Source organism: Procambarus clarkii, chromosome 91, assembly GCF_040958095.1.
Source record: "Procambarus clarkii isolate CNS0578487 chromosome 91, FALCON_Pclarkii_2.0, whole genome shotgun sequence".
Classification (NCBI taxonomy): Eukaryota; Metazoa; Arthropoda; class Malacostraca; order Decapoda; family Cambaridae; genus Procambarus; species Procambarus clarkii.
This window is the reverse complement of record NC_091240.1, coordinates 3,378,250-3,393,202: the sequence shown is the minus strand read 5'-3', so window position 1 is coordinate 3,393,202 and position 14,953 is coordinate 3,378,250. Positions and strand designations below refer to the sequence as shown.

The 14,953-nt window shown below is 42.0% G+C and overlaps 1 protein-coding gene across 7 annotated transcripts in view; it reads right to left on the bottom strand.

Moving 5' to 3' along the window:
* LOC123773929 (transient receptor potential-gamma protein-like) overlaps window positions 1-14,953 on the bottom strand; it is a 197,151-nt gene that overhangs the window by 67,694 nt on the left and 114,504 nt on the right. For all 7 annotated transcript variants that reach the window (XM_069318652.1, XM_069318654.1, XM_069318656.1 and 4 more), the window contains exons 3-4: window positions 13,494-13,626; window positions 12,449-12,556 (exon numbers count right to left, since the gene is read on the bottom strand). In XM_069318652.1, the coding sequence (XP_069174753.1) occupies window positions 12,449-12,556; window positions 13,494-13,626 (241 nt within the window). The remainder of the gene's footprint in view (window positions 1-12,448; window positions 12,557-13,493; window positions 13,627-14,953) is intronic.

Here is a 14,953-nt window from a genome sequence, read left to right as displayed (position 1 = left end):
GGGGGGGGGGGGGCGGGGGTGGAGGCCTGGTCGAAGACCGGGGCGCGTGGGACACTAAAGCCCCGAAATCACCTCAAGATAACCTCAAGATAACCACACCACCTACGCCACACCATCACTCGAGGCATCAGCTCACCCAAAGTAACCTTGATGCTCCGTGTCGATATGCCTTCACAACACCAGCGTTCGTCTAAGAGATAATACCCCAAGGCAAGGAATTATGTCTCCCGGTCAGGCTCCTATTGCTCCCGTGTCTCCGGATTAGGGAACATTCCCTCGTATCCGGACTCAATTTTTGATGAAGCTGCTCCGTATCCGGCCGTAGACGAGAGGAAATAACCTCACGGATGGAAATAAAAAGAAAAAAAGGGGTCCCTTATCCGATGGCTGACGCTTGAAGACCCCGGCGGGTACGTCACAGAGTCTCCAACTCCTGGGCCCCACCTCTGAGGACCAGGAGGAGTCTAGGAGTCTTAGGGGGTAGGGGACATGTATGGAGTCACATCATGTATGGGGTTGCGTCAAAGGGCCTTACCGTGTGGGTGATCGCAATAGGGTTTAATAAAGAAAGAGAGTGGAGCTAGATAGCTTTCAGGATGGGCTCTGGGAGGAGGAATTACAAGGCATTCGCGCGAGGTCTGAGTAGGATCACAGGAAGTTATTGTGGGATTTAGAGTGGGATTACGGGGGCTTAGATCGGGGTCGGAGTAGGCTCTAAGGAAGCTAGGATGGGCCCGAATGGGATAAGAGAGAGAATTTGGGCTGTATTAAGCTTTTTGGACAAGTTAGAGAGTGGCTTACAAGGTCAGGATGGGTCATCAAAGGATAGGATGACTCAGGATGAGTCAGGATGGGTCAGAGTGCACCATGGCGTCGAGGTGGGTCATATTGGGCTCATACTGCTAAGATTTGATATATACATGTTGAATATAATGCTGTTTTTATTGCTTATATTTTATTACATATATTGAAAGTACAAATCTCAGACAAGGAGAAACAAGAGGAGAATCATCTTAAAGAAACTGAACATTTCAACCACATCTAAATACACACACATTTTTTTTATTGCTTTTCTTTATTAACTGCACAATCCAATTTCCACGACGACCATAACAACAACAGTGCCCCCCCCCCAACAGTGCCATCACCGTCACCATACTTCACGGTCGTCACGGTCGGCTCCGTGACAGACTCCACACAACCAACCCCCAAAAGCCAGCTGTAGTAGTAGTAACAACAGCTGGTGCTGCTGCAGTTTGCCATCTGTTAACCACCAATCAGTCAACAGCTGGTTCATTAATAACCCTCAGCTGGAAGGTGATTGGGTCAGGTTATTATCGACGAGGTTATCTTTGAGGGTTATCTTGAAGGTTATCTTGACCCTTCCATTCATCTTGGGGACCCAAAACAAACACCTCACTACCTCATTCATCAAGGTCTTCGTTTTTGTTTGAGATTGTTTGAAGGAATGTTAAAATATAATTATTGTTTTTGTTAGGGTTGTTTCTCTGTTATTTTGAGGACTGATACATATATATATATATGTGTGAGTAGTTGTCACGCATATATGTAAATACATATGTAAATCATAATATTTATCTCTGTTTATTCGTATTTGTTTTTTTATAAATTCCAGTGTTTATTAATTTCTAAACAGTTTATTATCAGTTTGTTCTTCCTTATCAGCTGTCCACGTTTATCTTCCCTATTCTCTTTCATTCCTTCCATTCTCTTTCTTTCTCGTTGTCTATTCCACCACCTAGGGCCTCTTCCTTGTCCTCCTCCTCCTCCCCTTCCTCTCTTCTGGTTTCCCCTCTTCTCATGTTTAACTCTTTCCACCCCTCTTTCCCCTCTTATCATTCCTCCTTTTCTTCCTCCTCCTCGCCAACCCCACATAATAAAATCATGCGTGCCACCACCAACAACCTACCTGATCACTGCTCCCCTTTCCCCTGTCTGTCTTCTGTTGTAGTCTTGCCTTGTCTGAGCTCCCCTTTCCTCATGATTAAATCCCCTTTCTCTCTCTCTCTCTCTCTCTCTCTCTCTCTCTCTCTCTCTCTCTCTCTCCCTATTTCCTTCTTCCTACATTTACTCTTTTATTTCTGTGCCTTTCCCTCCGTTCTCCTCCTCCTCCTCCTTGTCTATCTCCTTTGTCAGTTTGCTTGCTCCTCTTTCTCTCTCTCTCTCTCAGTCACTTTCTATTACCTTCATTATTGGTATTTACATTATTCTCTCATGTATTTCAAACTCTTTTCCTTTGTCTTCCGTTTCTTCTTATTATATACTTCATTCCCCTGTCTACTTTAAGCCATTTGAGTCAAACACACTCATTCTCTCTGTCTCTCTCTCTCTCTCTCTCTCTCTCTCTCTCTCTCTCTCTCTCTCTCTCTCTCTCTCTCTCTCTCTCTTTCTCACACACACACACACACACACTTTCTCTCTCTCTCTTTCTCTCTCTCTCTCTCTGTCTCTCTGTCTCTGTATCACTCTCTCTCTCTCTCTCTCTCTCTCTCTCTCTCTCTCTCTCTCTCTCTCTCTCTCTCTCTCTCTCTCTCTCTCTCTCTCTCTCTCTCTCTCTCCCTGGCAGCGACAATATCAGGTCGCCAGGGGGGTAATGGACATAGCATGTAAAAGACAAGAATTTTATTTTTTCTCTCGATTTTCGTGTCACCAATACATTGGGCCGCAGACTAGCTTTGTGTGGCGTTTGGTACTCTGTGGTGTATGGTTGGTGTGTGTGTGTTTGCTGTAGTGTGTGGTTGGTGTGTGTGTGTGTGTGTGGTATTCCTCACAGAAGGCTCGTGCTACAATACAGTCCTCACACTAGTAGAGCAGAGTACTATGTCCGCCTGTCCAGGGTTTCAAAGGACTCTTAAGACTTTTTGGCGGCTTTGCCTTTTCTGTCGCTGTGATTCTAAAGGTGTGTGCCCTTAACACAGATTTGGGGGTTATTTTTCTATCAATTTTATTTCTTTCTTTAACTATATAATCTGCCTGCCCTATAGTATATAGGGCAGATGAGGATCGGTCTTCTTACTCCATTTTCACTCTAATTATATTACATTTACTTGGGTTGAAATCAAGCAGAAAGATTTACGTCTTAATTCTTTCTTAAGAGCTTTTCGTCGTCCCCGAATATGGACATGTTGACGTCCAGTGCCTCTGTCAGATCATTAATATACCAGGAATAGGCTAGGGTCACCATCCCTATCCTTGCGGTACTCCACTCGTCACTATCCTCTATCTTAATTACTCCTCACTTACTGTGATGCTTGTCTTTGATAACTCCAATACACCACTTACGGGCTATTCATGCCCGTGCCACCTCTTGGGTAGCTTAATCTTTATCAATCAATCAACTCCAATACGTTTTCTGTTCCTCTAACAGTTTGAACAGAAGCATCCTGTGTGTGGCACAGTGTCAAAGGATTTCTGATCTGAAGCTTCCCGTCTCCTGTCTCTCTCTCATGTAATATAAGCAGGAACTACCTTTGCTGTTTAGCAGCATACATGATTATCGTAAGGGGCTTGCACAGTGTTTCTGCAACTCTCTTCAGTACCTATGGAGATATTTTTGTTGGGATCCTAACCTGACTTATGTTTAATCGGCTCCTCGAGAAGCTTTTAACTTTGTCTAATGGCAGTTGTATGTTGTCAATAGTTTAAGGACACCCGTTAGTGGTCTCCTTAAACCAATATAAAGGAGCTGGTCAGGTTCGTATTGAAAGACCTCTTGAAATCTTTTGTCGAATATCTCGAATATTTTCTTAGCTTTGAAAGCTAAGAAAAGCTTTCTCATTCGTTCTTTCTATTCAGTGCAAGAGCTCTGTGATTCCTCCTTATGTCGTAGTGTATCTTTACAGGGTGCTCCTTAGCTTTGTCTGCTATGTAATGTTCATAATACCTTTCCTGTTTCTGTTTTTTTCAAAGACATATTTATTTCGTGCTTATATACCCCCTTAGTACTGTCCTCTTCTGTCATTATCACTCTGCACCTCTTCCTTACTCTCTTGATTGTCCTTTGTACGTCATTATATTGTATGGTTCCTTAGATTAATTATATTTTCTCCCAGCAATGTTGCAAGAGAACTTATAAATATTTACACTCTCCTCTTTTACTATTGCAGGTTTTATCCTACAATTTCTTTGTTGCTTTCTGATTTTCATCTTCACTATAAGGTCAAGTACAGTGATCGCTTGCTCCTAGCACATCTCATGATCTCAATATCCGCCATGTTCTTAGTGAAAAACAAATCTATTATAGTAGGTATACCTATATACTAGATATATATATCTATATATAGATAGTAGATGTATATGTATATACTATATATCTATATAGTAGGTAGGTCCAATCACCAACAGGATTTCCTTTGATTGCCAATTTTCCTATGATTCAAGTCTCTGGTGATTAGGCCTTTATCCAGTTAGCCATTTCTGTTGCACCACCAAAACTGTTTAGCCCCTCCCTGTTTATCTCTAGGAGGATGCAGATAACCCCCCCCCCCTCCCCCCCAACAGTTCTCTGTTGCCATGCGATTACTGTTCCTCTGATTAAATATTCAATTCATTAGTAACTGCAGTATTGCCTTCCTTATCGCTCCATTCTCGTCTGATAACGAGAGAGGTCTTCTCCCTCTGGGTCTCGGGGGGGTTACTGCTCTTCCTTATGGTCTTGTAGACCATTTGGGGCCATTGCATCAGAGATTGCTTACGCAGTTTTTTGTTTCCACAATTGCTATTACATCAGGGTCTGACTCTCCCATCTTGTCGTTCATTTGCACGCTCGTTACGCGTGTACTCACCTAGTTGTGCTTGCGGGGGTTGAGCTCTGGCTCTTTGGTCCCGCCTCTCAACCGTCAATCAACAGGTGTAAAGGTTCCTGAGCCTATTGGGCTCTATCATATCTACACTTGAAACTGTGTATGGAGTCAGCCTCCATATATATGTGTGTGTGTGTGTGTGTGTGTGTGTGTGTGTGTGTGTGTGTGTGTGTGTGTGTGTGTGTGTGTGTGTGTGTGTGTGTGTGTGTGTGTGTACAAGGCAAGGAATTAGTGTTATTAGCGAAGGCAAAAATGTACAATTATTATTTATATTATTATTATAATTATTACCACAGTTAGTGATATTATTTTGATTCCGATGACAAATGTGTATTACTTAGATCAATTCATTAACAACGGCGTGGCTTAGAACCATTTATGCGTGACGCATACATACGCAGTGGGTGCATTTGAGTGCATTTGAGTGCATTTGTTTCACCTGGAGGATTATGCATCTTACACTGATGGAGTAGATTAATCCCATGAGGGAGATTGGATGCTGCTTCATGATGGCGAGGCGGAAGGGGAGATGCGATATATGAAAGCATAAACACACATAAAGGAAAATGGGAGAGAGAGAGAGAGAGAGAGAGAGAGAGAGAGAGAGAGAGAGAGAGAGAGAGAGAGAGAGAGAGAGAGAGAGAGAGAGAGAGAGAGAGAGAGAGAGAGAGAGATTATTGAAAGATAAAGTTAACTAGAAATAAAGATAGAAAATGCTGAAGACAGCAGATAAGTGAACAGAACGCTTCACACACACAAGGGTTATGCACTTAAGTTCATGCACTCAAACACACACACACACAAGGGTTATGCACTTCAGTTCATGCACTCAAACACACACACACACACGCACTCAAATACACGCGCACTCAATCACACATACTCTCAAATACACACACACACTCAAAGGCACTCAAATAAAACACGTACACTTAAACACACACACACACTCACGTGTATTCACCTAGTTGTATTCACCTAGTTGTGTTAGCAGGGGTTGAGCTTTGCTCTTTCGGCCCGCCTCTCAACTGTCAATCAACTGTTTACTAGCTACTTTTTTTTTCTCCACACCACACACACCCCAGAAAGCAGCCCGTGACAGCTGACTAACTCCCAAATACCTATTTACTGCTAGGTAACAGGGGCATTCAGGGTGAAAGAAACTTTGCCCATTTGTTTCTGCCTCGTGCGGGAATCGAACCCGCGCCACAGAATTACGAGTCCTGCGCGCTATCCACCAGGCTACGAGGCCCCTCTACGTGTGTGTGTGTGTGTGTGTGTGTGTGTGTGTGTGTGTGTGTGTGTGTGTGTGTGTGTGTGTGTGTGTGTGTGTGTGTGTGTGTGTGTGTGTGTGCGTGCGTGCGTATCATTGAGGACCATCACACTCAACCCGAGCTTTTGAGTTAGGTTAGTGTTAGATAACCTAACGGCCTATACCCCCCCCCCCCTCCCTCTAGAGTAGGGTAATTCAAGACCCCTCCCCTCCACACCCCCCTTCCCCCCGCAACCCCCGCCCCCCCCCCCCCCCCCCACCAACCTTCAATCCTACTAATGTATCATCCCCGACCCCGCGACACATACACAAGATACACGACACATTCCCTGACACACAAAAGACGTGTGTGGCCAAGCTTAAGACGCCGCCCCCATTTAATACATCAAATTTTTACCGGAATGGACCAATCGTTAAAATTGCGACCTATTACTAACCCTCCAAAAAATTTAATGCACCGTTAAACTGACGTTTTCTATGCGACCATCTCGGCAGGTTAGGTTAGGGTGCTTGGGTTCGTACGTTGACGGTTATGTAAAACAGTTCATTTTTTTTACGGAGTGGCAAACCAAGAGAGAACGAGCAGGTGAAGGAGAGAGAGAGAGAGAGAGTTAGCGAGAAACAGCGCGACAGAGATAGCATGAAGCTAAGCGAGAAACAGAGCGACAGAGATAGCAGATAAAGCCATGCATGAACGACACAAGGAACAATAACTGCATGCTGGAGATAAAGGCGGAGAAATACGTGGCGTCAAATGGAGTACCTTAGATAACGTGAGCATTTCTCGCTCAACAAATGCGGGGGATTTAGCGGTGCTAAATAATTCACAGAGAGAGAGATACAAATCTAGCCATAACACACATCCTCCACTAATTCAGAAATATCCTCCATTCACCAAGAAATAAGAGCGCCTCGTTCCATTCCAATACTCTCATATGATTACTCTGAAGACTCGTTTCAAAAGAGATTGTCAACAGCAATTCGTGACGCGTGGAGGATAACTGAGCCTCAGGCCTTCCACACTCGAGGTATCCATTGCTAGCAATGTTTTCCCTTGGCGAATGTCAATAAAAACCTATCAAAGCCTTCAGACACTCCTGGAATAATTCCAGCAGCTGAATATCCATTTGTTCTCCTTCAGAGAGAGAGAGAGAGAGAGAGAGAGAGAGAGAGAGAGAGAGAGAGAGAGAGAGAGAGAGACAGAGAGAGAGAGAGAGAGAGAGAGAGAGAGAGAGAGAGAGAGAGAGAGAGAGAGAGAGAGGTCTGTCTACATATGTATACAGACTGCTCTCCCTCACTCCCCCTCTCACACAACCTGGAGCTCAACCTCTCACTTCTCTTCGGGGAGAAGAAATAACAGAACTGAGGTACAAGTTTTGCAATATCTTACAGAGTTTCAGTTATCTTCCTACTGTGGTGGTGGTGGTGGTGGTGGTGGTAGTGGTGGTGGTGGTGGTAGGGGGTTGTTGCGGTGGGGTGGGATGGTGGTGGGGGGTGGTAGAGATTGATGCGCTGCATATTACAGGATTGGTCTAACAAATGTTGTGTAGATCGCACTGCAGGAGTCTTGATTTAGGTTTCCAAACGATATTCTAACATTTGGGAGCATCGCACACGCTGCTGATGTTACCCTGTTTATGTGTGCCTCCGGTGTTAGTGGTGGATCTATATTCACTCCCAAATCTTTCTCTATTTCCCACAACTTCCCCAAAATGGTGTAGATGCCCTCTGGTCTCCTCTCTTTCCCTTACTTATCTTCATTACTTTACACTTGCTGGGACTGAATTTCAGCAACCATTTGTTTGACCATGCCTGGAGTTAGTCTAAGTTCCCCTTTAACTTCCTGCAGTCATCCTCTATTTTTACATTCCTCAACAGCTTGGCGTCATCTGTAAACATTGACTCACTCCCTCGGGCAGGTCGTTGACATCAATTAGGAACAGTAGCGGTCCTGAGACCCCGCCTTGTGGGAGTGGCTGGGGTGGTGGATCTGGTGAAGCTAACGATGGTGGTAGTAGTGGTGGTGGTGGTGATTGTAGTGATAGTTGTAGCGGTGGTGGTTGTGGTGGTGGTGATGGTGGTAGTGGTGGTGATGGTGATGGTGATTGTAGTGGTGGTAGTGATGGTGGTTGTGGTGTAAATGATGGTGGTGATATTGCTGGCATCTTTTTTTTTTTTTACACAGCAGCTTCACACTCACTGAAGAAGCACTCGAACATAATCAATAAAAAAGTAAATCAATGAGCAATAATTGTTTAACTTCGTGTCAGGGGATTTATAACCAAAATCACCATCGGTTAACAGCCTCCAGAGCAACAGTGGGACCCAAGGCTGAGGACACGGAATCATTTTTGAAACAAAAAATACCTCGTGTGAAAATTTCCAAACAGGAAACTTACCACGTGTAAACATTTTCAAACAAAATTTCCAGAAACAAACCTACAAAAACAATCAAACCAGGACAAACAACCCATCAAAAACAAACAACCACAATCAAAAACAACCACAATCAAAGACAAACTCGTAAAACACAGGGATAAAAAATTTTTTTGTTTACCTTATGTTGGCTGTTGATTGTTTGCTGAAGAGAGCGCATTAAGTGCAGCAGGTGAAGGCATATTAGAATATACCACAGCAAGTGAAGGCATTTGAACAAAGCAGATATGAACATATTTTCCAGAATATAGCCCAGACGATGAACATTTCTTCAATATAGTGCAAATGGATATAAAATAATATACCACAACAGGTGAGAGTACATTAAAATATATGATAATATAGCCCACAAGACGAGCTCAATGAAGATATCTTAAAATACAACTAAAAATATACAACTTATATATATATATATATATATATATATATATATATATATATATATATATATATATATATATATATATATATATATATATACAAATAAATTACGATACAATTTAGGACAAATGCCATTAGAATAGCATGGAAGGTAAAGCGAAATAAACAAATGATGTGTTAATTAAGTAATCTTTTTATAATACAGTATAATTGAAGATAAAAATGTATTTAAATACAATATTGCAAAATGTTGATATAGTGGAGGTAAGAAAGGATGAATTAATTAAGAATTTCAAGGTAGAAAATTACATATTCAGCACCGAAAAAATAGAAACTATTTTAAAGTTTATATAGGAATATATATGTCTCAGTACGAAGCAAATATACACACACACTCTGATTAGAAAATTAATGTGATGCCTATTCCTTTATAAGCTAACTTTGTATGGCGTTCTCCATCCTACAACAGCTAAGTGAATTTGAACCCCCAAGAAAAATCCCTAAACTTTCATCTAGGCGAATGCCCGGCTCTCAGCTAGTGTTGCTCCCCATACTGGGGACTTTCTATTAGCAGAACAATTCACACTGAGTATAAGTTATATTCGTAGGGTGTGTCCACGCTTCCTGTCCGAAAGCTGCGGAGCTTATAGTCCGTAAATGTTATCGAACGACCTTAGAAGCAGCGGAGGATAACGACAACATTTCGTAATCTGACCAAGATATCAAGGGCTAGCAAGGAAACATACATGTAATATTAACCCTTCGCTTGTCGCAAAATCGAAGATTTGACAAATATGTTCTGATGTTTACAAGCACAAACAAACGCAGTGAACACAGAAAGTGTGAAAAAGGGGAGAAACAAAAACATAATTCTTTATGTTATTGGGTTAATTTGTTTGAAGTGGTGGGAATTTACGGGTTTGGAAAGTGGTGGAGGAGAGAATGTTGCTGTTATTTCCAGAACAGAGTTGGAATACAGGTGTGTATCCAACCCTGGCTGATACCTACAAGAACAGGTGTGTATCCACCCTGGCTGATACCTACAAGAACAGGTGTGTATCCACCCTGGCTGACACCTGCAAGAACCGGTCAGGCAAGTGGAGTTGAGATCCAAAGTTAAATTTGCAAGTGAAATAAATACATATTTCTGGTCCACTTATACAATTTTGTCCCGGAAGGGTCATGGACCTTCAAGGATTTGGGTTCCAACTCACCGAGAAGGTCAGAAACCCAAAGGTTGAGTTTATTACGTTTCAGCGCCTGAGCGTGGCTATCCAGAGGGGGAACGCCTGTGAATTCTTAGTTTGAAATATAAATAACAGTGTGTGTGTGTGTGTGTGTGTGTACTCACCTAGTTGTGTTTGCGGGGGTTGAGCTCTGGCTCTTTGGTCCTGTGTGTGTGTGTGTGTGTGTGTGTGTGTGTGTGTGTGTGTGTGTGTGTGTGTGTGTGTGTGTGTGTTTGTGTGTGTGTGTGTGTGTGTGTGTGTGTGTGTGTGTGTGTGTGTGTGTGTGTGTGTGTGTGTGTGTGTGTGCGTGTGGATCTCGAGTTGTTAAAACAGAGAAATACGACTGTATGTCGCCTAAATTAACATATTAATTAAACAGGGCAATTGATAATGGAAAAAAAAATTATCCCTTTAATGGACACACTTGAGTAATTTTGTTAATGTTATTGTTTAGTGAGCGTAGTGTATAGCAGTCTGTAATTATATCTGTCTGTGTATATTACACCTTCTGTCACTAGTAATATATCCTGGGCTGTGTATATTACACTATATGCTATACTACACTATAGAGTGTATTGTGGAGCTCATAGAGATAAGATATATATATATTTTTCTTAGTTTTAGGTCATAAGATTTTTATGAGTAAAGAAATAAAATGGATATTACTTTAAGCTTCCGGAAAAACCTTTCCCCTAATTAGGACGCTGAGGCTGTCCAACTTCCTGAGGTGATTAGTGGGTTGGCTCTCTCTCTCTCTCTCTCTCTCTCTCTCTCTCTCTCTCTCTCTCTCTCTCTCTCTCTCTCTCTCTCTCTCTCTCTCTCTCTCATTCTCTCTATCATACCTGCTTTTAATGTGTGTGTGTGTGTGTGTGTGTGTGTGTGTGTGTGTGTGTGTGTGTGTGTGTGTGTGTGTGTGTGTGTGTGTGTGTGTGTTACACAGTATCGTATACGCCAACAAACAAAAACACACAAACATATACATTCACACATAAAACAGACATAATAGTAGTAGTAAGCCTCCATCAGTCTCAGGAGACTATGGAGTTGCGCTCTGGTTGTCGGTCTGGAGTGGCCTCTCCAGGGCGCAAAGCCAGGGTAGGTTGATTCGGGGGAGAAGCTGTTACCCATGCAGCACGTCTCCCCCCCCCCTCTCCACGGCGCCGAAAGTCTCCAATAGAAATCAGACACAGAACGGAAATGAAGTCTGAGGCAATTAGCACGACGCTATAAGGTGCTAAATGAAGTCTGAGGCAATTAGCACCAATCTCTCAGGTGCTGGGCACGAATTACCTGAGGTGCTCCAGGGTAGACCATAAAAGCTGTTAATTAAGGTCGATAAGCTGTGTGACAAATGGGTGAGATTAGCTGATTACAGTTAGCTCAGCTCAGCTCAGGAGCGTTCACGTTGGCCGACCGCTAGGCAGATGACCTTCACGTGTAACGTTGAATCGACCTTGAAAACGTCTACTGAACGTTGATCCGACAACGATTGATTGAGCTGATTGATTGATCCGATTGAGTTGTATAAATCAACGATGGGGTCAATAATGGTTTGGGGTCAATAATGGTTTGGGGTCAATAATGGTTTGGGGTCAATAATGGTTTGGGGTCAATAACCTGACACACACACACATCATAAAGAGGAATTCTGAACACCGCGTGACATTGTTATCTGTTAATAAAATCAATGCACGTTATTATTAGGGAAAGACCTGATAACCTTATCAAGAAACAGATTTATTAAACGAACCTTTAAAAAAAAATTTCACATTATGATATCAAATGAACGTACAAAAGTAAAGCAATCACTAAGATCTTCGCAAATAAAATGATAATAAAATTATTATAAAATGATAATAAAGTGATAATAGAATAATCAACGTTATTGAAATAATAATCAAAATAGTTGAGACTATAATCAAATTAATTAAACAAAAAAGTTAAAATAATTGGAGTAAAAATAAAAAATAGTTAAAAAATAAAAAAGTTTAAAAATATAAATAGTTAAAAAAATAAAAATAACTAAAAAAATAATTAAACTAATTTAAATAATAAAGAAAAATCATTTAAATAATAATGAAAATAATTTAATAAGAAAAATAATTCAAATAATAAAAAATTAAATAATAAAAAAATATTAAAATAAGAAAAATAATTTAAATAATCATCAAAAAAATTCCCATAAACAACAAACAAAAGCATTCCAATAATCAAATAATCCCAATAACCAAACAACGCTGAAATAATCACCCAAGACCCTCACAGACGCTCAAAAAGGAACAATGAGATGAGCTAATGAGGGTACTTACGTGAGGTTCTCCAGGGATGTGGACCGTCTCCTCATGGTCGAGGAGGACCTCCACGGCCTCCACGTACTCCTCACTGATGGCGTGGAGGAGAGCATCCTTAGTCTCCACCTGTGGCGGGAGACCAAGCCAGAGAAAGAAGAGGTCAGGCAAGCACCACGGAGGACTCAAAAGGTGATTCATATTGATATCTTGAGATTAATATTAACAACATCGAATCTTAAGCGTAAAGACTGCCTACAGAACTCCTTTTTCCCTCTCTCATCAAAATTGCAACACCGAGCTCTGCGTAGATGAAATCTACGCCAGCGGCTGAGATATCTACTCAGCATCTACGCGTTTATACTCTCTTTGATGCAGCTGGTGAACGCGTAGAGCATACATGTGTATATATGTGTATTCATGTATACTGAAACTCAAACAAGCACGAGAGATTATAGTTTCCCATGAATTTGACATTGTATAATGTCATGTTCTTTGTATAATTTGGTGAAATGCAGTTCAGTTATGTTTAAAAGAATGTTTTATTGAAATTAATGGTTATAAATCTCTCTGAAAGTTCAACGACAGGGGGGGAGGGGAGGGTTGATGTTTGGGAGGAAGAGGTAGGGAGGAGAGAGAGAGAGAGGAAAGAGGTAAAGGAGGAAGGAGAAAAATGTAAGAATGGAAAGGAGGAGAAAATAGAGGGAGGGGATTAAAAAAAAAAGAGGTAGAAACAGTGCAAAAAAAAAAAAAAGGTAGAGGTGGGAGGGGGAGTTAGAGGAAGAGGAGGAAGGGGCAGAGAGAGAGAGAGAGAGAGAGAGAGAGAGAGAGAGAGAGAGAGAGAGAGAGAGAGAGAGAGAGAGAGAGAGAGAGAGAGAGAGAGAGAGAGAGAGAGAGACAGACAGACAGAGGAAACAGGAGCTGCAATAATTAAATGTTTGTGGCAATGGAGATTGTAATGATATACTTAACGTCTTATAAACACTAGTATAAGTAAAATAATTAAACGCACAACAGCTGCAACAAACAGGTGTGTGAGCACAGGTGTGTGAGGGAGAGCACCCACCTTGAACTCAATGAGGAGCTCAACCATCTCCAGGTTCTCGTTATCGATGGCCATGAGTAGAGCGGAGCGGCCGAGTGGGTCCACGCAGTTGATGTTCATCATACATCCGGACTCCCTGGACCGCAGCAGCATCCTGGTGGGCACCACAGATAGGTCAGGGCACGTGAGGGGGGTATCTGGGTACGTGGGGGTGTGTCTGGGTACGTCGGGGGTGTATGAGGGTACGTGGGGGTGTGTCTGGGTACGTGGGGGTGTGTCTGGGTACGTGGGGTGTGTCTGGGTACGTGGGGCTACACTATGGGTACATGCATGCATTAATATATACATGGAAATATGAATACATCCATGTATTCCCATCCTACATGGGAATACATTGATGTACGTGGGATGACATGGGAATACCTGAGCATGCGTGAGCAGATACCATGAGTTATTTCTGTTTCTCGTGAGCTCAAATGAGCTGAATTTCACTAATTCTAACTTACTGGCGTATATCTATCCTGGATAGACAAGGTTAGGAGGAAAATACGAAATACGCTAGAGGAAGAGACAGTCCAAACTCACATTCAATACGTCCCAATTTGGACGTTGTTATCGGCGACAGCGTCCAAATAATTGGGCTGTTACGACCCTGTTTCCAAGTTTTGCATTCTGCAAATCAACTCAGGATCGTATCGCCTTTGTTGACACGTGTAATAGGGACCATATTGAGGTTATTTTGAGATGATTACGGGGCTTAGCGTCCCCCGCGGCCCGGTCCTCGACCAGGCCTCCTTTTTGTTCCACACACCCCCAGGAAGCAGCCCGTAGCAGCTGTCTAACTCCCAGGTACCTATTTACTGCTAGGTAACAGGGGGGTATCAAGGTGAAAGAAACATTTTGCCCATTTGTCTCCGCCTCCACCGGGGATCGAACCCGGAACCTCAGAACTACGAATCCGAAGCGTTGTCCACTGAGCTGTCAGGCTCCACCATTCACTCTTTTAAGTATTTTAATGATAGGCCCTGAATGTTTTGGATTATATGTGGGGGAGTTTGGTTAGTTTAATTATATATATATATATATATATATATATATATATATATATATATATATATATATATATATATATATATATATATATATATATATATATTAAGATAGGTTTGGGTTTAAGAAGGAGTGAACTCTCCTGCTGTTTTATATACAAGAAAATTGTTCCTTCACTTTGATAACTGTGAATGATCGTTACCCTGGCAGATGTAAGAAGACTTTGATGCTCACAGAGTTGTAAGTACAGTGTGATAATAATCTGTTAGTGTATTGTAAAGCGTGCAAAAGGGAGTGATTATCCAGCATGAGTCAATCGGAAGGGACAGCGCTGTGTGGCGCTGTTCATATGCTATGAATATGAACAAGTTCTATAAGAGGTTCATATGCTTAGAACGGCATAGTGACAAATTTAATATTGCATTAGAGAT